General features: G+C 34.6%; 3 protein-coding genes across 3 annotated transcripts; all 3 read right to left on the bottom strand.

The window, feature by feature from the left end:
• Nucleotides 1–46: 46 nt before the first annotated feature.
• LOC142982985 (uncharacterized) lies at nucleotides 47–15,428 on the bottom strand. The gene is made up of 8 exons (XM_076129741.1): nucleotides 14,557–15,428; nucleotides 14,016–14,238; nucleotides 13,471–13,690; nucleotides 12,796–13,073; nucleotides 5,485–6,359; nucleotides 2,785–3,007; nucleotides 1,303–1,522; nucleotides 47–675 (listed from the first exon to the last, which is right to left on the bottom strand). The coding sequence occupies exons 1-8, from the start codon at nucleotides 15,385–15,387 to the stop codon at nucleotides 384–386; spliced, it is 3,162 nt and encodes a 1,053-aa protein (XP_075985856.1). The 5' UTR covers nucleotides 15,388–15,428; the 3' UTR covers nucleotides 47–383.
• A 1,852-nt stretch (nucleotides 15,429–17,280) lies between these two features.
• Nucleotides 17,281–19,357, bottom strand: LOC142983032 (UDP-glucosyltransferase 2-like). Its single transcript, XM_076129815.1, has 4 exons — nucleotides 18,512–19,357; nucleotides 18,217–18,439; nucleotides 17,867–18,086; nucleotides 17,281–17,649 (listed from the first exon to the last, which is right to left on the bottom strand). The coding sequence occupies exons 1-4, from the start codon at nucleotides 19,340–19,342 to the stop codon at nucleotides 17,367–17,369; spliced, it is 1,557 nt and encodes a 518-aa protein (XP_075985930.1). The 5' UTR covers nucleotides 19,343–19,357; the 3' UTR covers nucleotides 17,281–17,366.
• A 1,638-nt stretch (nucleotides 19,358–20,995) lies between these two features.
• Nucleotides 20,996–23,504, bottom strand: LOC142982984 (UDP-glycosyltransferase UGT5-like). Its single transcript, XM_076129740.1, has 4 exons — nucleotides 22,665–23,504; nucleotides 22,337–22,559; nucleotides 21,752–21,971; nucleotides 20,996–21,278 (listed from the first exon to the last, which is right to left on the bottom strand). Exons 1-4 carry the CDS (start codon nucleotides 23,493–23,495, stop codon nucleotides 20,996–20,998), a joined length of 1,557 nt encoding a protein of 518 aa, XP_075985855.1. The 5' UTR covers nucleotides 23,496–23,504.
• Nucleotides 23,505–26,819: the final 3,315 nt, after the last annotated feature.

The following is a 26,819-nucleotide window of genomic DNA, read 5'->3' as shown; positions in this document are numbered from 1 at the left end:
ACAGATTGCATTGTTCAACAAGGTTTAGCTGATTAAACAAACCATAAACAGTTTAACACATTTTATTTACAATCGAGATTTGTTCATCACATATTTTTACTATTAAATTACTAAGATCTTGTTTTTCACCGCCAGATAACTTTATATAAGGAATTTTGAACATTTTCTTTGCTAAGATTTTCTTGATCATAACATCATCAGCCGTTAAGTGGTTGATGTGGTTTAGCATTACAAAGCACGAGATTTCTTTGCAGAAATATGACTTGCCATGTATGAAACTTGTGTTCTAAAGAGCAACCCTTTGATCAACAGATGAATTCAAATGGGTAACAAAAAATGTCTGGTAAAATCATCTGACGATGAAAAAATTTATCATAAATTGCCTACTTCTGTTTAATCTTTATACTTTCAATTGTACAATTAGCCATATAGTATTTGTACAATAAAAATACACTAGCCAAAGCTATTGTAAGGGCAAATAATAAGGCAAATGTGATAGTGAACACTAGTTCAAGTTCGAGGTACTCGGACCACGACATGTTGGCTGCAGGCCCTCGGAGGTGTTTGGCTCCACCGTGACGTATGACGTACTCCGTCCACCAGACAGCACGTTCTAATGGCTTCATCGGCTGGTCTGTCATCAGCTCACGAAGTTTGATCACGTTTTTACGATATCTGCAAATATAAATTGAATTAGTTAAATTATTTGATTCGGCTTCCCAGGTATCTGGATTGTGGAGGTCCATTAGGCAGTTGCTACGTTTAAAATATTAGTATCCAGCTGCATTCGGTGAGCCTGGAGGTCGACTCCAACATAGTTTAAAGAAAGGCTAGGCTGATGATGATGACTGTTCGTTATATGATGTTTAACAAATATGTAAAAATAGGAGTTTCACGAACGAAATAAAGTGACTAAAATTAAGAATCTTGGTCTTTCTTTTAGTTATTTGAAAGTTGAGATGAAGACGCTATTTTAAAGTTACGTCAATTATCACAAATCCTAATCCAAGTCTCAGTATCGCGAAGATGTTGAACACGTTGATAATTTTGAATATAGGTACCTAACAAAAGCAATGACAAAGACCTTTGACCAGCAGAGAGACGATTTAGGCTGACAATGAAATGTATTCACAAAAATAACTAAAATAAAATAAACTTGCTCATTAACTTTATTAGAAAACTTGTTGAAAAAATCATGGGAAAATGTTGATTCAACATAATTGATCGTACGTAAGGAATTATAATTGATTAGGTATGTTGTCTATTTAAAATCTCATTACAATTAAACAAAAATATACTAACTTATCTCCTCCTACTATAGTACTGATAGCATTGGTCAGCTGTTCCTCAGTAAGTGTTTCCAGGTCCAGCTGTATTCCAATACCGTGATGAACATATTTTTCTACATTAAACCATTGATCAGCTAACATGGGAATACCGATCAATGGCACTCCAGCTGTGATAGCCTCGTCTGTTGATTGTAGACCTCCTTGTGTTATGAATAGCTTGACTTTGGGATGTCCTGGAACATAAAATAAAATGCAGGTTACTAGTTAAGTCCACCTAAATATTAGGTCGGGGAAAAAGTCTTTTCGCATTATCGTATGTATGAACTTGCAATAAAATCTCTTTGGCTTCAAGAATCACGAATGAGATAAATGCAGTCAAATCAACTTCTCTTCATAAAATGTCAAAAATATATGATAGGTATAGGAATACGAAAAAGTGACGTCACAGTTACGTATTTTCGTTGGTATCAAATGTTGCAGTTGTAGTAATTTCAATTTCAACACTATTTACAAGCAAAATTATATAGCCTGGGCATTTTATATGAACCTTTTACGGATACAAGTTTAATAATTTTTTGTTGACCCAGTCAACTACCCAATTACTAGTGTATACTACTTCTGATAACGAGGTCTTGGCTACAATTCTCGGACAAGGTACTAGTAGACTAAAACAAGCGTGGGAGTATAAAGTATTAGATAAATATGCTCTATGCATTATAACTAGTACTATCGGCCTTGACTTTTTGACCACTTTACCAGTCAGCAGACGTCCGCGTTAAGAATTATCTTATTACTTTTTTATTTCGTCATTAATGTCAAAAATAAATGTAATATAATTAAACAAGTCAACATTTTTTTTGTCTCCATAAAACAGCAAAAACGACGTTACACGTGTAATAAGGTTTTTTATACTTCTGTGGTCTGGTATTGCATGTGGTTGAGCACAGTTCTACTGGTTTTATTTTATTTCAATTTGTATAATCTATACTAATCTATACTAATATTATAAGGCTGAAGACTTTGATGATTTTTGATTTGAAAAATTATTTCAGTGTTAGATAGCCCATTTATCGAGAAAGGCTATAGGCTATATATCATCACGCTACGACCAATAGGAGCAGAGTACCAGTAAAAAATGTTACAAAAACGGGGGAAAATTCACCAATTCTCTCTTATGTGACGCAAGCGAAGTTGCGCGAATATCTCGAGGTTTGGTTACGCGACCGGTCTATGTCAATAGGTTTGCTCTAAATAACATGATTCTATCTAACATTTCATACAGTGAAAATCGGACGCATACGACTGTAGCACGATTCTCTACAGTCGGTCGAGTATCGAAGGTTTGATATTGAAATGTACTGCCAAAATAGTTCCTACGACGCCCGCTAGAGGCGCTGACCACACAATTTCTCGATGACTAGCCGGTTGTCGGTGGTCGATAGTAGCAGAGAATCGAGCTACTGTTTTTTCAGGTAAACAAAAATATAATACGTACTCAATAAATCAGATTGCGGCAGCCACTTCGATATTCTGATATTGTCAGTACGTCCAGGCAAGTTCTCATTGTCCCATTTGAACAGGACATCGTAGGGTAACTTCGAGAACACACGGACTAGAGTTTGTACCCTCTCAGCAGGCAACAGGGTCGAGTCCACGTTAGTACCGAAGCTAACGTAGATGACCCCGTTCTTGGACGAGTCTAAGTATTTCTTGAGGTCCTGGAAATTTTAAAATGGATTAATAGTAAACAACTTTCAAGGTAAGACATTTTGGAAGGAAAAGGTTTTCGTTCCGCAGTAGGATACCTAAAAAGGCTGAAAAAAATTACGACTGCCTTTTAAATAAAATATGGATCTGATGACGGTTAAATATGGATTATATTTCATACTCATCTACTCACTTACAGCTTTATGGAAAGAGCCAAGGTGTTACAAAATAAAGGTTTATAAATATTTATATCAATAATTTTGCTAAATTTTGTTTATGTGGTCAAACAAACACAATTTTACTAAAAGTGGCGCGCGGTTCCGCTCGCTATTAAAAACGATTGTTACATAAATAAGTAGGTAACCTATTTTCCATCATAAATCAAACTATGTCCTTCCTCGATTTTAAATTTCACAAAAAAATGGTGTTTTAGCCGTAAAAGCGTCGCATACCTTCGTTAAACAGACATTCTTTTGCATTACAAATATGTGTATAGACCGGAATAAATGGATTATTCAAAGTAGCATGAGTTATATCCTACAGAAACTTACGTCATTATATAATATAAATATAAATAAATAAATATGCTTGTTATAACATGGCCTTAGTCCTCAAATAAAAAACCAGTTTTATACAAACCGTGATTAGCATTGTTACCATACAAACTAGTTTGTACATTTTTAGATTGATATCTTAATATTTAACGGTTTATGACTCACAAAATATATCTATACTATACTTACTAATATTATAAAGCTGAAGAGTTTGTTTGTTTGTTTGTTTGAACGTGCTAATCTCAGGAACTACGGGTCCGATTTGAAAAATTCTTTCAGTGTTAGATAGCCCATTTATCGAGGAAGGCTATAGGCTACATAACATCACGCTACGGTCATTAAGAGCAGAGTAGCAACGAAAAATGTTACAAAAACGGGACAAATTTTGACTCATTCTCTTAGGTGACGCAAGCGAAGTTGCGCGGGTCAGCTAGTATATTATACTATTATACTATGATAATGTGTGTCAAATCGTTCTTTGTATTTTATGAGCGAGTAATTACTGTCTATCACGCTTTCAAGGTTAAACTACTGACTGAGTTGAGCTGAAATCTTTATTATTCAGTTTTTTGACACCGGAAAAGGCGAATATATTTTCTACCTGTAGTTAGGAATTGAAATAATAGTAGATGGTATATTTTTGTTTAGTTTTAACAATGATTTAAATAAACTTGGATTGTATTGTGAATTAATTTGGATTGTAAATATTTTTTTTATTACAATAACACGTAAATTATTTTAGTTTCATTATTTTTTTAACATTATTTTACTAGTAGATATTTAATGCAGAAATATATGTATATAGCAGTACCTATATTATTATGTCGATTGTGTTAACACATCCCGTACAATTTCAATTCGTTCTTTTTCGACTTTGATACCTCAACCAAGTCGGTTTTATGCGTAAAATATTGTCACCGGAAAATTAAGGAATGATTTGTTTGATCACTCCCGGGATACCGCTGCGTCACAGTTCAAAGAGTTAATATCTAAAGTAGATAGATTAAATTGTGATATGTCAAAAACACATGTTCATAAAATACCGCAATCTTAGCACATTTTCAAGATATGGACAGCATCCGATAGTAATTTTTTGGTACCCTTGATTATACGATTTCTCTAAAATTATTCGATTAAAGATGCATTTCCGGCCAATTTCGTTTACTTTGATAGGAAATCTCGACTCGGTCTTATGAAGTATTAAAAATCGTTTACGTAAAAAATTGTGTTCAAGTATATGTTTACGATTTATTCACAATATACAAAATTGAACTTCCAAAAAATATTTATTACTTAATTTGCAAAGAACTATTAACCAATCAACAGAATTATCATCAATAATAACAATAAAATTACCCATTAGACATAAGTAAGTAAAATAATTACGTCATTGAAAAAGTTTGTATTGAAGGGATACTGAACATACATATTTCTATAATTATTAAGAAAGATAATATCAATGTCAACTTTCAACAACAAATTTCTTGAACATTGTAGACTCTTTAATCATTAGCACTTGGTAAGACTGCTGCACACTTCTTATGATATCTTTTTATCGAACGAAACAATATTATTATGTGCAGCAAATGAGGAAGTCTGAGTAGATATGCACATTTTATTTTTAGATTAGATTTTATTTTTTACTCTGTGTGCTAGCCGCTTTACGTACTAGCGGTTAAAAACGGGAACGACTAGCCGCACGGTTATAATTTAGTTTGTGACCTTGGAATCGTACCGGGGACCTCGTTGTTGACAGCCAGATATACCGCCGACCGCGGCACAGGGGCAGTCAATTCAATAATAATAATAATTAAATTATTTAAAAATATATTTCCAAAATATTCCTTCTCGCTAATGTACGCAATATCACTCATGATTTAAATTACGCCCGTTACTAGTTTATGGCAATAAAAATAAAATAAAATAATACTTACTTCGGGCAACGGTTTCACAGGATTTTGATGCAATCCACCCATGTACACCACACTCGGAGGCACAGGTCTTATTCCCTCAAATACCGGATTTGAATTCAATAACAACATATCAACATTTTTCGACAATTCTTCCACACCAGGTGTATTAGGTCCAAAATTCTTCCTCAGCACACTGTTCTCAGTTACTGCATTCTTTTCATATGTTTTGATCATACCATAATGTCCATACAGCTCTGATATTTTCTCCCACATATTAAGATTATGAATCCTTTGATGAACTACAGTTGGATATAGCAACGGATGTTCTGATGCTCCGACCATGTCATAATTTCCAGGAGCGGCGCCGAAAGAACTTACTAAGATAACGGGAGCCTTGAATAAATGTGATATTCCTAACGCTGGTCTCACACAAGCTTCTAACAGTAATAGGTCATATTGTTTATTTTTATTTATCACTTCTTTCACTTCTTTAGTTTGCAACTGAGCATCGAAAACAACAGCAAACGTATCCAGAATAATTTCCATTTGATTTGATAGATCTCCTTTATTCCCTTTGGACGCTTGCATGAAATTCTCAACCCATATTTTGTAAGAAATATCATGTACGTCAATTTCTGTTAAATTTGCTGGAGCCCCTCCCTTTTTGAAGGCAGGATCTGGAGTGACGACTGTGACGTCATGGCCTCGTCTCGCAAGTTCCTGGGTTAAAGGTCGAAAGACCACTTGATGGCTTATAGATGGAACTGGAAACACAGCCAAAATCTTCGCGGTGTCAATTGGACTTAAAACTAAAGAGTAAATAATAGGTATGATCAAGAGTAGCGACATCTTGATCCGACCGGTCGTGAACAACTGATGCGTGTTAACTTGCAAACCTGTATATAAGTGTGTTTTACATAGTAAGAAGCTGAATGCAAGAAAATAGAGATGCATGATACATTTTGTAAATCTTGATCCTACGTCAATATTTATAAAACATCATAAATCTTCAAGTCCTATGGAAACAAAGCTGTTTAATGGATTTATCTGTAGAGTGTTGAATATTCAGAATATTAATTAATACGAGTAGGATAACCTTGTTTTGGTTTGATCTCATTAACAGTTATGACTTTTTTACCTATATTATCTATACTAATATTATAAAGCTGAAGAGTTTGTTTGTTTGATTGTTTGTTTGTTTGTTTGAACGCGCTAGTTTTTAATAAACATAAAGTTGTCTCACTTACGAGAAAATGCTTAACCTTCTGCTTAATATCTTTGCCACGTTCAATTTCCTGTTACTTTCAAAATTGGCTATGTAAGCCATCTGAGGGTGCATTAACGACAGATAGTTTAGGAGTTGAAGTGGTCACCATAGCCGAAATCGGTGGAAGAGCATCAAAATTACATGTATCATTTAAGCCGGGGTGTGAAACACACGAATAACTTCCTGATATTGATTTGAACGTTGGTTTTTGATATAAAACATAAGCTTTCTTCTTCAAGAATAGATACTTCAGATGTCCGCGAACACCAATTGCCCCAATTTATGCAATTACATAGATTCGGGGATTTGATATTTTTGATTTGCGTTTTAACCCTAGCGCCAAATTGTAGTAGGTACATGCTATGAAAGTTAAAGGTCACGAATGATGAGTCACAATAATTAAGTTGTATCCTTATCTTATCAGACGCGTCGATGATTTAATATTCGAGATACTAAACTATATTGGCTGATAACAAAATAACCCAAACAAAAAATGATAGTGTAATAAAAACTAATTTGAATACCTATAAAGTTAACTAGCTGACCCGCGCAACTTCGCTTGCGTCACATTTTCCCTGTTTTTGTAACATTTTTTACTGGTACTCTGCTCCTCTTGGTCGTAGTGTGATGTTATATAGCCTATAGCCTTCCTCGATAAATGAGCTATCTAACACTGAAAGAATTTTTCAAATCAGTTCAGTAGTTCCTGAGATTAGCGCGTTCAAACAAACAAACTCTTCAGCTTTATAATATTAGTATAGTATAGATTAGAATAGATATGCTCTAGTCTGCCACTGTTATCGGGATTCTCTTCTCAAGATTAAATGTGGACGTCAAGCTGATGGAACTAATTCAGATTTTCTATTTATTTCGATGATATAGTGACAGTGACTGCCTCAGTGGCATAGTGTTTAAGGTCGCCACGGCGCGGCGCCGCTTCCATTGCGTCTGATTTGGGTCTTGGGGTTCGATTCCCAAACGGAAAAATTGTTTGTGTCGAGCCAGTAATAGTTGATTCGGTTGTGGTTGTACTTTGTGTTCTATCATAAGTGTCAGTATTTGACCTAAAATGATTTGATTTTGTTTGTATGTTTGTACGTCCCCGCGACACAAGAGCAATTCTTAATGCGGGAGTGATAGAGACATAAAGAAAATAAAAGAAAAGTGACTCATGCAGTCTTTAATACAAAATTTCGGCTTTATAGCACGTTTTTCTGTAGTCAGCACTATCGAGCATTGAAAGTTGTGCATTTAAACTGCAAAACTAGTTGCACGGGGTTCCGCTTGAGGCGCTGATTAGATTTTTATTCAAATTTTATCTTTAGCTCTCTGGTTCCAGTCCTTGCAATTTATTGATGACTTGTCGGTTTGAATAACCAATCCAAACATTCACATTTAAATTTATATGAATGCTAGCTGACCTGACAAACGTTGTTTGTCAGGTCAGCTAGCATAGCAAGATGTCGACCGATTCTCAAACCTACTCAAAATGCTCACAGAATTTCATGAGAATCGGACAAGCCGTTTCGGAGGAGTACGGTAACTAACATTGTGACATGGAAATTTTATACATAAGATTGCTGGAATATCCTGTCTATCTAGTTCTAGTAGGGAGAAAGTTTTTTTTTAAGAATTGCATAGCTATTTGCCAGACACTTCAAAATGAACTGTAAAGAATTGATTATTTAAAAGGATGAAAATAAATGACTTGATTTACCGTCTACTTAGTGTCTCTGAATAACAATAGATTTGTCTAGATTCAGTCTCACGCTGATCTCATAAAAATATTCTAGGTATGTTAGTATTTCCGACTATGTAAAAAGCAGACGACCGTATCTAACAACTACTAACAAGTTTCTAAATAAGGGTAAGGATAAAGAAAAATGCAAAGTTTAACGAAGTTTATCGTCACTTTACCAGTAGATTATGGTCAGGAACTGGAGTCCTGTTAAAAAACCTTCGAATAATTTCAAACTTAGTTACTAGGTAGACTTAAAATAATTGAAAATCTATATGTATAGCGAATTGCTCGTCATAAGCAATTGGCTATGCTCCTTTAACATGGCTTTCGATAGTTATCTTGATTAAAAACAATCAGAACCGAGTTTTAACGTGCACTCTGTATCAAGAAGCCCATCTATGGACTGGCTACCCTTTAGTTGACGAATAATGCCGACAAATGAGGTGCATTGGTGGCGAAAGTTAATCAGTAACTAGCGTTGATATTCTTGAACAGGTGGCCATTTCCTGCTATTCGAACCGGTAAAAAAGTAGATCCTAGTCGATTATAACGTTCATTAAGCCAATATGAAGCCTTCACATGGCTGTGAAGACCATATGATAAATAAATATATAACACTGATGAGACATGAGCTGTTAATGGATCTTTAAGCTACATATTTCCGTGTATGGCTTTTTATTTAAACTCCTTTCAGAAATAAGAATAGCTGATTTCACACTAATCATCGGTAGCTAAACTTTTATATTTTGTGTTGAAAATTTGTATGAAAGATAGAAATTTCTCCTTGAATTTTTAGCATTTTTTACGAGAAATAAGAAGCCATGAGAAATCGGGAATCAGCGGATTGAAAGTTAAATATTGGCATTCAGGACCTAGCCTTGTAAAAAAATGAATTCTTCAAGATAAGGTATCATCTGTACGGGAAAATTATAAATAAATAATCCATAATAATTAATTAATAAAACAGGTGTTCGATGTTCTATGCTTACATGGAAACGAGACATGGATTTATATATACGTATGTTACTACAAAAAAATATAATGCACACTTCATACTTGGGTTAATAATAGTTTTATTATAAAAAAGGATACTTAGAAAAAAGGCTAATTAGTGATTAGCACTAGGAAACGATGTTGTTCAAAAAGAATTTCCGAAATAGGGACTAAAAAAGAATTACCCGGATATTAGTAATCTAGACTTCGAATAAAAACGATTTAGTAAAAAGCAGTGATTGATAGACTGGGATTATGATTAAAAGGTTTTAAAAAATATTTAATGAAATAAGTGAAAAATTATTACATAGTTTTTGTCACTCATTGATTTAGTGACTATCACGGTTCTTCCGCGTGATGAAGCTTACGTCATACGAAAAGTTGGACCCGATGCGAATATTAACAAGCCTAATCATGGTTTAATTAAATTACCAAGAATATAATAAATATTGGTTTTATGGATCTAGTGTTGCACTATGTTGTGATATTTAGGAAAAGGTCAGGTGCGTAGCACTCGTAATCAGCAGCCCTGTATGACCAAATGTATGAATGTGAATGAAGCAAAGGAAGTATGACACCAAGTGGTGTTCTCTGGTCTCTGCCAATCACTATGGGAAGAAGGCGTGATCTATGTTTGTTTGTATGCGTTGCACCAAAGTGAATATGCAACAAAAGATCAGTCTATTATCTCCTGAAATCTGTTATCAAATTCTGGTCAGCTAAGATATTGTCACTTATTTTTCATATTTTTAAATAAAGTCCCTCTGCAGCGTCTGTTGCCTGTTTGCATTAAACTCATTATATATGAGACGAATTTTCATGCGGTTTTTAGAAATTCAGAGTGGTTTTTAGAACGTTATAGTATTTTGAAAACTTTATTTAGTCGAAGAAACAGTAGTGAATGACATATTTTTATTATAAACAGAGCAGCGATTTTCTAATGCTATCGATAAATTTTGTATCAAAGACTGATTAGTGCCCCTGGTAGGAACAAATTTTAAGTAGGTACATCTTCAATATCAAGTTTTTGATACTCAATAGAACTGATTGTAGATAATAACACTTACTAATAGTAGGTACATAATAATATGTGGTTAGGCCATGAATGACGTATAATAAATTATTCTATTAAAAAGCATATAATTTTAAAACAATTTGCTTACATAATTGTACTGAAATTAAAAATAATGATATGAAGGAGCTATAATGGTCTCTGCAGTAACTAGTTTCAAGAAAAGTAGATACCTCATTGATAGTTTATATCGTCATGTCAATGTGAATGAAAATATTGTATGAAAATCCAATCTGCGCCCCTAGCGTTGTACATTTTAATGCGAAATTCGGGAATTTACAACTTAATTTATATAGTAACATTGTTTAAAATGAATTAATTTAAAATATCGCTGGACAACTCACACACGGTCATTTGATTCCAAACTAAGCAGATCTTGTACTATGGTAATCAAATAACTGATAAACATACTCATATACTTCTAAATACATACAGACTCAGAACAAATACTCGTGCTGCTCACACAAAGATTTGTCCCGGGTGGGATTGGACCACACACGACGCTACGGTTATTGCCTCGAGGTGACCACTTTGACCACTGCACCAAACGTGCAGTTTAAAAAAATATTTGCATTTTGAAAAGTAAATAAATATAATACAGTTTTGTATGTAGTTTGTTATTTTAAGTATCAATCGCTCGTTACTCAGTGGTTCTAAAAGTAGGCTATAGCGATTTACCTCATTAGTTCTTTGTGGTTTTTACATAAAGTTTCTATAATTACATTTTATTATAAGTATTTCAATGTTGCTATGTTTTTCAAGGTTGCCTGCAAAATTGACACGTTGCCACCTTGCATTACAACCAGTTGGTCTAGAAAAAATATTTTAAGGCAAAACCTATTTTATATTCCAATCTTGCGCTTGATCAAAGGCTGCGCTAAATTTCGAGAGAATGATACAATTGACAATACCAATTATAATATCAATAGCAATGTGGCCGAACTGGGAAACGAAGCCGGAACACCGTGATTATCAGTCATATACACAATCATTCAGCCCGCAGAGGCAGTTCTCTAATATCCTGTAATATGAAACATATACAAGACTCTTCATGTTTGTCAAGGTTGTCTGCTAAAACATTATTTCTTCTGTACTATGACTGACTGTATCAATGAGAACAATAAGTAATATTCACATGTTTATAAACAAAACAAAACAAAACGAAACCATTACGTGAAGAATGGACGAGTTTAAGAATACATTTTATAAAATCATTATAGAATGATGGAATAAACGTGGTTATATTTTTCATATTTTGGAATTACCAGAGTCAAAAGGAAGCAAATGTCGCAAAATTTTACGGACTTGCTGGTACGACGATCAAATAATATAAATTCCGATATTACATGAAACAGTTTTTTATTATCTACTAGAATTACTAGCTGACCCGCGCAGCTCTGCTCACGCTTTCTTGTTTTTATTTAATACCGCGCATTTTTAAATTGATTCACCTTTTACACCTTCTCTGGACTTCCACAAATAATTCAAGACCAAAATTTGCCAAATCGGTCCAGCCGTTCTGGAGTTTTAGCGAGACTAACGAACAGCAATTCGTTTTCATGTATATAAATTTGATTTAGTGTATGATTGTTAAAATTTTAAAATGAAAGATATATATTTGCAGTAAGGTTTGGACCGTTATTTGACCCTTATTGGTTTCAACTTGATTTATTATATATTTTTGTAATTGACCTAGACAATTTACATTTAAATATAGTCAATCGTTACAGAGTCGTTTCCATTTATTTTTAGAATACATAAATATATATGAGAATAAACTAATTGCTTGCTTGACGAGTTTTGAGAATTTTTAATTAATAATAATACGGTATTTTGTACTTTAAATAAAGGTCACAAAATTTGTTGTCGTACAGTTGTTATCGGCAATATTATACTTACCTATTATTCATTAGGTTCTGCCTGCGACTTCTTCCGGTGGAAAGATTTCGAGAATAAAAGTATACTATGTATTAGTGAGGATATAAATTCATATCTGAACTAAATTTTATGAAAACTGTTCAGGAGTTATGGCCTGATTGAGTAACATACATCCATAAAAACAACCAATCTTGATAATTACAATTTTAGTAAGAATCGTATTTTAGTAAGAAAGTGATCGGCGCCTACAGCTTTTGTTTTAATATTTTTAACTAAAAGCCAAAAACGTTAATTACAAAAGTATGAAAACTCATAGACGCGTTATAATTTGAGCGACCTTTGTACGAGTAAAACGTTAAAGGTTTAAACCTTTCTAAGTACGTTTTACTTTATCATTAACATTATTTCTTACAACTAACTTATATACAGAGTAAATTATCAAAATAAATATTCCGGCTACAGCTAAAACGCCTGCCAATAAAGTAGCAACTATTTCAAGTTCAAGATACTCCGCCCAGGAGATGTTGGCTGCAGGTGATCTCAGATGTTTGGCTCCACCGTGACGTAGTACGTACTCCGTCCACCACACCGCGCGGTCTAATGGCTTCATCGGATCATCACGCATTATCCCTCGAAGTTTGATAATATTGCGACGGTAACTGTAAACCAAAATATATGTTTTATAATTTCGTGTGTTATAGCTTTAGCAATCAATTGTAAGAAAGATAATAAAGTCAAATATGAACAAGGGTAATAATATAAAGACAATACGCAGCCTATAAAAGATACATCAGCAACCTTAAGAAAATTATATTTACTAGGAGATCATTCTATCTTGGATACAAAAAACTCATTCTTTCAAACATTTTATCAAGTTAACTTAAAAAAAAATAAAGTAATTTTATATCATTCAGAACTATCTACATCAAGTTAAATTGACTAAGAGTCAAGTATTACACAGAGTTGTTTGCCTTTCCTATAAAGTATTGCAAAAAAAAACGTTCCCACACACAACCTGTATAAGAAAAAAGTCTACTAATAGAATAATCAGCTTACCTATCATCATTGATGATTTTGTTAATAACGTTGGTAAACTTCTCTACAGTAAGTGTCTCCATATCCACGTTGATTCCAATTCCATGGTATTCATATTTCTCAACATTGTACCATTGATCTCCTAACATAGGCATTCCAATGAGTGGTACTCCAGCTGTTATAGCTTCATCAGTGGATTGTAGACCTCCTTGTGTTATGAAAACCTTAATTTTTGGGTGCTCTGGAAAGACAAAGAAAATACCAGAATATAAGTTGATCTCACTTACTACTGCTATTTTAACATAGTGTAACATAGCGAGCTTTTTACTTAAAAGCAGATAAATAAATGTCAGCATTAAACGATAATTTGGTATGATGAGAATGAACGAAAATGAGAATGAAATGTGAAAGTTTTCGATAGAAATACAAGAATATGGGTTACTAGAAACTTTAAATATAAAAACTGCAAAATCGCCTAAAAGTTATTATTAGCAATTGTTTCCGAAATCGTTTAATAGGTGCCTTAACCAAATATTTTTTGTTGTAATATCGTATGAAAAACTCACTCAACAAGTCGGATTGCGGTAACCATTTTGATATCCTAATGTTCTTGGTACGTCCAGGCAACTCATCCTTGCTCCACTTCCAGAGAACGTCATAAGGTAATTTAGAGAAAGTGTTCACTAGTGTTTGTATTATTTGTGCCGGTAACAAGGCAGGGTCCACATTTGTACCAAAACTGATGTAAATTACCCCGTTTTTAGAAGAGTCTAAGTATGATTTGAGGTCCTGTAAAACATAAAATAGTGAAAAGCTTAAATCGATTGTTATAAATGTTTTTACGTTACACGTACATTTTTGATAAATTATTTAATCTTTAGATTGAGCAAACCTTAGCACAGGCATTCTATAGATAGGTGACAACGTAGTAGTATTTGAACCGGGCATCGCTGTGGTTTGGAGGGTACGTAAAAAATCGGTCGGTTTTTGTCAATTAAATTAACACATAGTCACGTCAAAGGCCTAAGGCAGCTTGAACAACTTTGACACTAGGTTGACCACTAACTATAAGATAAGAAGAAGACTATTAGTAGAGAAAGTACTTACTGTGGGTAATTTCTTATCAGGCTTTTGATGCAAGCCTCCCATGAAAATAACACTTGGCGGAACAGGTCTAATTCCTTCAAAAACAGGATGAACGTTTAAGAACAACATATCAACAATATTATTCAATTCATCCATCGAAGGCATGTCTTCTCCAACGTGTTTTTTGAGCAACGCATATTCAAGCTTCTTCATTTTCTCATAAGAACTGTCTATCTGATAGTTTTTATAGAATTCTGTTATTTTCTCCCAAAGAGTGAGATTGTTTAGCCTTTGACGAGTAACAGCTGGATATAAGAATGGATGCACTGGAGCGCCGATTGTTGCGTAGTTATCAAGTGCAGCACCAAAAGAACTGATTTGTATAACCGGTGTTTTGTAAATGTAAGGATATATCAACGCTGATCTAACACAAGCTTCTGCTAGAACCAAATCAAACTTAATATTTTTATTTTTCAACATATCTTGCACTTGTTTGTCTCTTAATTGAGCATCGACTATCAGAAGAATGCTTTCAAGCATCAACTCCATTTGTCTTGCTAAATCTCCTTTATTTCCTTTCGATGCTGTCATGACTTTTTCTATCCATATGTTGTAAGAAATATCATGGACATCTATTTCGGTCAAGTTTTTCGGTGCTCCAAATTTTGGGAAAGCAGGATCTGTGGTAATAACGACGACTTCATGGCCTCTCTTCGCTAACTCTTGCGTTAAAGGACGGAACACTACTTGGTGACTGATCGATGGAATTGGAAACACTGCAAGTATTTTCGCTGCTTCATTGCCACTTATTATTAAACAGAAACAAGCGACGACACAATATACTACTGACATTTTATCGCTAGTTGCTCTCAAGTAGGAAGTAAATATATGTATTGGTTTGCCCTCTATTTATAATCGTAGATGGCAATTTATATCTATCGTTTGAAGAGTCAATTGCACGTGCTCTGCGGTTAATATGTGTATACACACATAGTTGTGTAAAGCGCTGTATTTTATTACGATATTTTTAAATATTTTCCTAGCACATAAAATTGTAGGAACTTTTTTAACGTCGTTTTTAATTTCTTGTAAAACGAATACCAGCAAAGCTTGACAGCTTTTCTGGCATAAAAAGCGTCATCGTATCTTTTTCTGGGTCTTCACCTATGTCCATATCAAATTTAATTAATATTGGGTTCGCGATGAAGCCATTAAAGCTAACAGACAGACGGACAAAATTTAAAATTCACTGTATACCAGGTAAAAAAAAAATCAAATCCCTAACCCCTCCCTCGTATTGGAGGAAACCCTTGTTGATTAGTGGGACGGACAAAAAAAAATAATTATTAGAATGTTTATGCTATGGTAATTTTATTTTAGTACCATACATTCCGCTTCATCTATTAAGCGCTGCACTGCTACATTGTAAGATATGATGACATGCAATACGATGAATGCAAACATCTTAAGAATTGATAACGCTCACGCATTATGCAGATTCTACCAATCATGGTATCATTGTGACGTCAGTTATCTATCAATGTAGCTACGACAATGTACAAAATGTCGTCCTAGTCAATATTTGGCTACGGCTGTTTGTACTTAGGTTCTTAGTAGTTTGTCTGTTTAATTGACCATTGAACCAGCCAATTGAGATGCGCTCATTCATGTACATATACACACAGATACCAGCGACTTAACTGCCACTGTACGCATCACTCAGGTAATCTATACTAATATTATAAAGCTGAAGAGTTTGCTTGTTTGTTTGAACGCGCTAATCTCAGGAACTACTGATCCAATTTGAATTTGAAGAAATTCTTTCAGTGTTAGATAACCCATTTATCGAGAAAGGCTATAGGCAATACATCATCACGCTACGACCAATAGGAGTAGAGTACCAGTAAAAACGTTATAAAAACGGGCTAAATTATGACTCATTCTTTCGCACGTCACGCAAGCGAAGTTGCGGGGGTCAGCTAGTCACTTAGAATTTCTTGATAGAAAACTTGGGGATATATCTATACTTGATCATTGGTTCATACAGAAGATCTCAGCGCAAGGCAGTGAATGTAATAAGAACAAGAATGTGGTATGAACTAAAGAATATATACTGCTGCTACTGATGAGTCAAGGCAAAAACACAGAAGTGACATAGTTAAGAGATGATAAATATCAATGATCTGATTTTCAAGGCAGTGATGGAAAAGACCAAGCTGAAGGAAATACGTAGAATACGTAATAAATGCTCTCTAAAAAAAAAGACTATAGAAACTAATTATTTAGTACTCAATAAGTTTTATCTAAATAAAACATTAAGAGGTAATGCTGAGAGGACTCGCTGGACGCTAAACTCAGATCACTTGCTCCCTCAGCATCCGTCCTCCGAACAGAGTGGGAGCTCTGCTCTTACGACTCCACTTTGGACGACCAATAAAGGCAAGCCAGAGGCGGGGGACCGGTTCCTCGTCAGTTTTCACTCCGACCAGCCAACTAAGGCAACCCGGAGATGAGGAAGGGTGGCGTCCTCCTGGAGCACTCAGGTACCGCGGGGTCGCTACTCCTCGTCACCTCACTTGTAGGCTTGTTGTTATTATTATAGCATAACACTTTATAAAATAATTTTAATATTATGTTTAGGAACATCTGGTAGATAATATATTTAGGAAAAGGTATTTAAGGCGAAAAAAACGTAGTTTAAGGCTAAAACACAAACTGGAAGAGATGATTTTTCAATACAAGAGTCTTCCGTTAAGTTACAAATATTATAATTTTATCACTTTTATAGTACTAATAATACAATATTCTAATCGTCTTATAAAATAACTGCTTTAAGAACGTTTAACTTTATCACTATTTTTCTTCGTAACAAAATTGTATAAACTTCTTAACATTATAAATACTAAAATGCATACAACTGAAAATACTGCTAATATAAGAAAAACTAGTTCAAGTTCGAGATACTCTGCCCAGGAGATATGAGCTGCAGGTGATTGTAGATGTTTGGCTCCACCGTGCCGTATGACGTACTCAGTCCACCACACCGCGCGGTCTAACGGCTTCATTGGTTCATCAGCAATTAGTTCTCGGAGTTTTACAATATTACGACGATAGCTGAAACAAAATAAAAAAAAAATTGATACCAAATACTTGGAGATAAGCCTTACGAAAAAATATTTTTGCGACACGGGGAATAACCGAATATACAAAGTTTTATGGAATTTTGATAGTCTGTATTAAAGTTTGTTAAGTAGCGTTATGTCATCGGATACTGAAATTAAATACCGAACGTCAATTAAAATCACAATAGCATATAATATTTAATGCTGACCTGTCCTCTTTCAAGATTTTGTTGATAGCACTAGTAAACTTTTCTACAGTAAGACTTTCAAAATCCAGTCTTATTCCGATCCCATGATATTCATATTTCTCAGCATTGAACCATTGATCTCCTAACATAGGCATTGCAATAAGCGGTACTCCAGCAGTTATAGCTTCATCAGTGGATTGAAGACCTCCCTGGGTGACGAATAACTTAACATTAGGATGTTCTGAAAGTAAAGACAATATTTTATAATTTTTCTTTTTTCTAAATTTATTGTTTTTTTAAAAACACTTGCATTGGACACTTTTTAAGAATTATCTAATAGGTGGAAGTTTTAATAGATAATGAGTACTTACTTAGTAAATCAGATTGAGGCAGCCACTTGGATATCCTGACGTTGTCAGTACGTCCAGGCAACTCATCATTGTTCCACTTCCAGAGTACATTGTACGGTAGTTTAGAAACTGTCTCTACAAGAATTTGTATTCTTTCTGGTGGCAGTATCGTGGGATCTACATTTGTCCCGAAACTTATATAAATTACTCCGTTTTTAGATGAATCTAAATATGATTTTAGATCCTGAAATAAATATTACGTTTACAAAGAAATTGTGCAAAGATAAACTCATAAAAAAATAATTTAAAATCTTACTGCAGGTAGCTCCTTCTCTGGTTTTTGATGCAACCCTCCCAAGTGAATAACATTGGGAGGCACTGGACGAATTCCTAGAAATATCGGATTGATGTTCAGGAACACCATGTGGACGTTTTTTATCAATTCGTCCATAGACGGTAAATCATCACCGTAGTGTTTTTTGAGCATAGCGTGACCGTTATGCTTTGCCCTATTGAAAACTCCTAACACAACATAGTGCTTGAATAATTCCGTAATTTTCTCCCACTTAGTAGGGTTGTTTATTCTTTGACGAATCATGCATGGATACAAAAGTGGATGAACAGGTGCTCCGACCATACCATAACTGTCTGCAAACACATCAAATGAACTGAATTGAATTGTCGGTACTTTATAAATGTGAGAATATATTAGTGCAGGCCACACATTTGCTTCAATAATTATTAGATCAAATTTTTGTTTTTTGTCATGAAGTATGTCTTGCACTTGTTTATCCATCATTTGGGCTTCAGCAACTAAAGTCATTGTGTCCATCAAAGCATTCATTTGCGCCAATATATCATTTTCATTTCCTCTGGATGCCTCCAATAAAGTCTCCGCCCATAGATTGTACGAAATATCATGCACATCAATTTCTGTTAGATTTGGGGGAGCTCCGCCTTTTGGAAAGGCAGGGTCTGGTGTGACGACAATGACTTCATGTCCTCGCTTAGCCAGCTCTTGTGTGAGCGGACGAAACACGACTTGATGACTAATGGATGGAGCTGGAAACACTGCTAAGATTCTTGCCGCTTCATTTGCACTAATAGTTAAACACAAAAGTGTGACCAAATTCACTAAAACTGACATCTTGCCACTGTTGAAACTCACATAGCAAGCTATTTAGTAAAAGAATCACACGCGGTATATATAGTATCAATTGTGTATCCGATAAGAAGGTAATGATAACTTTAATCAATATTATCAAATCAATGTTTGTTGAAACAACTTACTAATATCTCGAAATTGTGTGTTATATTGAATTCAAGAGATCTTTTGTAGGCAATGAAGTCTAAAGCAAAGAATGTTATGTTTTACACCTGTTTCTATTACGCGAGCGTGAGTCTCAAATTCGCGCCTCACAATGCGTTCAAGGAGAGACGCTTACGTCGTTTTTGTTGTACATTCTTATCAGTCACAAAAAATCAAGAGTGAATCTTATCAAACGGTTGTTCATAATGATGACATAGATGATGTCCCCCCGTGAATATTGATTCATAATATCTGCTTGTTTAAAAAACGAATTTCATAGTTTTTTAGAAAATTTCATATAGCTGCTGATATGAGAGAAGATTATAAACCATAATTTGTTTGGTCATCGTGATACTAATAAATGTTAGCGACCAATACATGATCAAGGTCTTTTAACTTTGGTCGAAAACAATACAAGTGTAATGATTTTTTTGTGATTGTTGATACATTTTACAAACCTACTACTATTACAAATCCGACAGTTAAATAAGATTGGATGATTTTGTTGTTAATCTTTACACCCGACACATAATGTGAATGTACACTAGTAGATCGACAGCTCAACTGCCTCCGTGGCGCATGGGTCGGGAGGTCGTGAGTTCGATTCTCACACGGAACAATTATTTGTGTGATCCACTAATAATTGTTTCGGGTCTGATTGTACTTTGTGTCCGTTGTTTGTACGTTTGCAAAAGTCCCCGCGACACAAGAGCAATTTTAAGTGAGGGAGCTGTCTAAAAAAACACAACTTAAGAAACATATCGGAATCTGTACTGTAATTTTCTGCATTCGGAACAATTGAGTATCGAGAGTTTGCCATTTTCACGTATGACGTACTAACTTAGCGCCTACGGAACTACCTACAACAACCTAGCGCTTATCGTGCTCGTACAAAATTTGTCAAAATCTGGCCATTTTTCGATACGGCTCAACCAATATTGCTATTTAAATTTTCTAAGGAGTTTCCGATATATCTATCTACGCATCGTTTGCGTATTTACAGATATTATTATGTTTTGTTTTAGAAAGAGCTGGAATTCTGTTCATAGTTTATGGGTATTTTTCTTAATAATGCTTATAATTAATTCACTAATAACACTTCAAGGGAATTTTTCTTTGCTTTTGTTAATTGCATCTTCCACTACCAAGACAATGCACTTTTGCATTAGTACACTATGTACTTATCTAAATAATGAATGTCACGAAATTTACAAGGTCATCGACCTTGTTAGTAAATATTACTGCTAATATCCAATTCGAAAGAGATATGTAATAAGTATGAAGCAAAAAAAAATGTAAGGATCGTTCCAATCGCACGAATACCTCTAGGGAAAAAAGCGTGATTAAATGAACTCATACGATTTTTAAAACAAAAACAAATTATTTTCATCGCCAAAACGTAGGGAACGGTTAAAAACAGAAGAGGAAAGATTTTATTTTTAAATTTTATTTTCCTATATATCTTCATCTTCTCTAATTACATAATATTTATTAAGAACGTTTAAATTTATCACTATTTTTCTTCGTAACCACAATATACACACGTCGTAAAATTACAATAACTAAAGTGACAATAGCTAATAAAAATCCTACTATAGTAAATACTAATTCAAGCTCAAGATACTCCGTCCACGAGATGCTGGCTGCAGGTGATTGTAGATGTTTGGCTCCACCGTGACGTATGACGTACTCAGTCCACCACACCGCGCGGTCTAACGGCTTCATTGGTTCATCAGCCATTAGTTCTCGCAGTTTGACAATATTGCGACGGTAACTGCAGACAAAAAAAGTAGAATGGTTCAAAGTGTAAGTTTTTATATACTACCTGCTGAAAATAAATCAGTATGGAGACATGTACAATCGCAGAGGCACATAGTAGTTTACTTCATGTCGGTAATCGATAGTGGTAGAAAGTCGTCCTTTAGATAAATAGTAACTAATTTGTCTCTAAAGATACAGGATTGTTCCTCTTATTTTTTTTATTGTCGAAGGGAGAAGTCCTATCGGATGCCAAACTTTCTCTGGTAAGAAATGTTGGGTTATGTGGTGTATTTCCACCAAAATACCACCCCGGTAGCCAACTATTTGGTCATTTGGTGCGTGAATGGAAGGGCTCTAGGACCTAAAAAACTTAAAACAGGACTGTTCTTAGTTCAGGTCAAAACTAAATTGTATCATGGAGTTGTAATTTGAAAAAATAATAAAACATAATTAATTATTAATTTCTAATCTTTATCTAATGCCCACCTGTCGTCCTTGATGATTTTATTGATAGCAGCCGTAAACTTTTCTACAGTAAGATTATCAAAATCGAGTCTTATTCCAATACCATGGTATTCATATTTCTCAACATTGAACCATTGATCTCCTAACATAGGCATTCCTATAAGCGGGACTCCGGCAGTTATAGCTTCATCAGTAGATTGAAGACCTCCTTGTGTTACGAATAACTTTATATTGGGATGTTCTGAAAAAAAAAAGAGTTTTAAAATGACCATGTCTTCTTCTTTTATCAACAAACAATTAATTTTTTTTTTCATTAGAAAGTATTGGGATAGGCAATTGGTTTTAGTATTTGCCACCTATGTCAGAAATGCGTTAAACAATTTATAGGTATGCAGTGTTTCAAGTTTTTCCTTCATCGTTAAAACAAACGCATTGCCAATACACACACAACTTCGAAAAATTGTTCATGTGTTGCCTTTTATTCAAACCGTCGATCACTTATAACACAAGCATGTGCGCTTAGACTATTGCCTATCACTACTGCTACACTTGTCGGTAATTAGAAAATAATTAATCGTGGAGGATACATAATGTATAATAACTTACTAAGTAAATCGGACTGAGGCAGCCACTTGGATATCTTGATGTTGTCAGTACGTCCAGGTAACTCATCTTTGTTCCATTTCCAGAGTACATTGTACGGTAATTTGGAGACTGTGTTAACAAGAATCTGAATCCTTTCTGGTGGCAGAATCGTCGGATCTACGTTTGTTCCAAAACTTATGTAAATTACTCCGTTTTTGGACGAATCTAGATAAGATTTTAGATCCTGAAATAAATGTTACCATTAAACATGGACATTACCCAAGGAACATGCAAAAAAAAACAATTCATTGGATTAAATGTCAGAAAAAATGCTGGTTTAAGATCTTACTGTTGGTAGCTCCTTCTCTGGTTTTTGATGCAACCCTCCCAAGTAAATAACATTAGGAGGCACTGGACGAATTCCTTGAAATACCGGATTAACGTTTAAAAACAACATGTGGACATTTTTGATCAACTCCTCCATGGACGGTAAATCATCACCGTAGTGCTTTTTAAGCATGGCGTGGTCAACACTTTTAGCTCTATTGAAAACTCCTAAAATAACATTGTGCTTAAATAATTCTGTGATTTTCTCCCATTGACTGAGGCTGTTTAGTCTTTGACGAAGCATACATGGAAACAAAAGAGGGTGTACAGGTGCTCCAAAAATTTCGAAACTGTCTGCAAATACATCCATTGAGCTGAATTGAATCGTTGGCGCTTTATAAACGTAAGAATATATCAGTGCTGACCACACACTGGCCTCAGTGATAATCAGATCAAATTTTTGTTTTTTATCTTGAAGTATTTTCTGCACCTGTTTGTCTGTAATTTGAAGTTCTGCAACTAAAGTAACCGTATCCATTAATGCATGCATTTGTGCCAATAAATCATTTTCATTCCCTCTGGCTGATTCCAATAGTTTATCCTTCCATGTTTTGTACGAAATGTCATGCATATCAATTTCTGTTAGATTTGAGGGAACTCCACCTTTCGGAAAGGCAGGGTCTGTAGTTATAACGATTACTTCATGTCCTCGCTTAGCTAGCGCTTGTGTTAGAGGGCGAAACACTACTTGATGACTGACCGATGGAGTCGGAAATACTGCCAATATTCTTGCTGCTTCATTTGCATATACAAATACACACAAGTACGTTACTAATTTTAATAAAACTGACATCTTTCCACTGTAAACTCAATTAATAATTTGTTTAGAGGCAGATTAACACTGTATTTATATTTTTAATGGTCCATCGGATAAGAAGATAAAGATAACTTTAATCGATATTAAATCAAATCAATGCTATCCATATGTTGAAACAGCATATTTGTATAACTAATTAAGCACTAATCGGTGTATGTATAAAGCGCTTTCCAACACAACAAATATTTTGGAGGTAAAGCTGTTTGCATTATATGTTATACTAGCTGACCCAACTTCGCTTGCGTCACATAAGAGAGAATGGGTCATAATTTTCCCCGTTTTCGTAACATTTTTTATTGCTACTCTGCTCCTTTTGGTCGTAGCGTAATGATTTATAGCATATAACCTTCCTCGATAAATGGACTATCTAACACTGAAGATTAGCGTGGTCAAACAAACAAACAAACAAACTCTTCAGCTTTATAATATTAGTATAGATTAGTATAGATGAAGGTATGAAAGGCTTATAAAGTGTTTTGTTTCGTTCACTCCGTAGCAAAATGAAAAAGAGAAAACATATTATAGTAATGTTTTAAGTAAAAGAGGTTTATAGTATGTTTATGAATAAGAGGGGAAGTCTTTGCTTTTTTAAGCAGCTTAATGGTATAATGAAATTATAGATCATCATTTCTTTCGTCATCGTGTAATCAATTGCAAGCGATAGCCAACAATTTGCCTTTTTAAATGACTCACGTACTTTAAACTTTGGCCCTCTATAAATTATGTGATTTTTTGTGATTATTATTTCATCATTAGTAATTGATTGGTGTGATGTAAGTTTAGTATGTGAGAAACATATCAGATTTTAATTACAACTTTATAGTTGGTGATAAAGAGACTGTGGGAGGTCCTTTAAATTAATGCAGTAGACTAACTGAAAAAAGCACGTGGAACCAACATGAGGCACTATCAACAACACTGCATTGCGACCACAACCGTCACTTACTAGTAACGTACGTGTTAACTGTACCTCACGTTAAGATAGATCGGCACAAATGGTTTGTTTCCACAAATCTCAGCCAACTGTCAACTCTGTTATAACCCCTTTCGTATCCATGGCCTTTATCACACAATCCATTCGGTCTTCTTCTACGGGCCTGTTTGCCCCCATGCATACTCATCACACGGCTTTCTTCCTTCTTATCTGCCTTCTCATATCATGCTCATACCATTATAGTCTCATACCTACCTTTTCTGCGTAACTTTTTCTAAATTAAAGGACATCTAACCTATTAATGTCTCGCTGTTGGGCAAGAGTCTTCTCGCGGATTAAGGGAGGAAGAATTTACTTAATATAAATAATATAAAGTCTTTCTGTTATCTGTCTGCTGTATGTTTAAACTGCTAAACTGTTTTTTTTTCCACTTAAGTTGCGCATAACTGTATTAATGATAGTCTTCGTTGTAAAGAAAAAGGGATGGGTGGGAGCTCTGATAACTTCGTAACTGTTTAACATTGCATCAAATGAACTGATCTCGATAGTCGGTGCTTTATAGATATGACCAAAGATGAGTGCCGTCCTTACAGATGATTCTATAATTATAAGATCAAATTTTTGATTTCTATCTTGAATTATACTTTGACCCTGTCTGTCTTTCAACAACTTTTCTGTTATTGAAAGCAATGAGTCCAGTAACGCATTAATTTGACCAATCAAATCATTTTCACTGCCTTGAGATGATTTTTTAATCACATTGCGAAATATGTTGTAGGAAATGTCGTGCACATCTCTTTCTGACAGATTTGAAGGTGTTCCACCTTTTAGAAAGGCAAGATCTAGGGTGACTTCATGTCCTCGTTGAGCCAGCGCCTGCGTTATAGGTCGAAACACTACTTAAAGACTGATAGAAGGGGCTGGAAACACTGCCAATATTCTTGCTGCCTCATTTGCACTTATAGCAAAACAAATGGAAGCGAACATTTTTAATACAATTGACATTGTGCTATTTTAAATACACTAGCTGACCCGCGCAACTTCGCTTGCGTCACATAAGAGAGAATGGGTCATAAATTTTCCCGTTTTTGTAACATATTTGACTGGTACTTTGCTCCCAATAGTCGTAGCGTGATGATACATAGCCATAGCCTTCCTTAAAAAATAGGTTATCTAACACTGATTTATTTTTTAAAGTCGGACCAATAGTTCCTGAGATTAGCGCGTTCAAACAAACAAACAAACTCTTCAGCTTTATAATATTAGTAAGTATAGATAAGTATGACATATTATTTGAAGACTGTGTCATGCCGTATTTATAATATGAAGAGCCAAACTGATAAGGAGATAATTATAATGACACCTGCTATTTTTGTAATCGAATCAATATGCTCGTCCGATTATCATTTCAGTTTATTTAGATAAAAACTACTAATACAATGAGCAAACCATGAAGCGCTTTAAACTCTCAAGCACTAAATAACTTTAAATATAAATGAATGAATATATGTTTTGGAAATTTTTCTATCTATCTGTTTTATTTTATTTTAATAACTGAATCATGAAAAACCTTGATGATAGAGGATCGTTATAATTTTATTTCATCGCGATAGTTGTATCGTTGAATTTTTTTTTTCCTTGTCTGCATTGTGTGCAATTGATGATCACAAAGTCTCGGGTTGGGCAAAGATAATTAGGTTTTTGGGCTTCTATAATAATATCAATAATAACTCAGATACTGGTATAGTATATCGTCGTTGCGACTTTAAGACCTCCTATGTGTCATTTTTGCCAAAAACACTTTTTTGCTCCAGCCGACATTACATTTGTATGCTCGATTCATCGAATGCAAAAATTCGCATGTGTAGGTATCCGACGCCTCTATCGTAAATTATTAAGTAAATTCAATATCTCCTTAATACTAAATCTCTTAAGTGTCGACTGATTTCCTTTTTTTTCCTGATATATAAATTCTCATGTCAAATAATAATATTAAAGTAAAAAGCAATAAATTTTGTAGCTGATACTCATATTTTTTGTTTAGTTTCATTTCATTGTATTTTTTTCAGTTGGCGGTTTTTATCGTTTTTGTCCTAGAATAGATTTTTACCATAAGAGATCTTAAAGTCGCAACGACGATTTAGTACTTGATAACGGGCACGTTGATGAGGCGCCCACAGCCAGATGCGCTCACTGGTCGGTAAACGATCTGTGGGTCAAGCAACCATTGGCGCGGTCATTCCATAGATGGGTGACCGCATAGTGGTATTTGAACTGGGCGTCTCCGTGCTTCGGAGGGCACGTTAAAAGTCGGTCCCGGTTGTTGTCTACTAAGATAACAGTCGTTAAGCCACGTCAAAGGCCTC

This window comes from Anticarsia gemmatalis, chromosome 23, assembly GCF_050436995.1.
Source record: "Anticarsia gemmatalis isolate Benzon Research Colony breed Stoneville strain chromosome 23, ilAntGemm2 primary, whole genome shotgun sequence".
In the NCBI taxonomy this organism is placed as follows: Eukaryota; Metazoa; Arthropoda; class Insecta; order Lepidoptera; family Erebidae; genus Anticarsia; species Anticarsia gemmatalis.
Note: the sequence above shows the minus strand (reverse complement) of the source record. Positions and strands in the feature narration are given on the sequence as shown.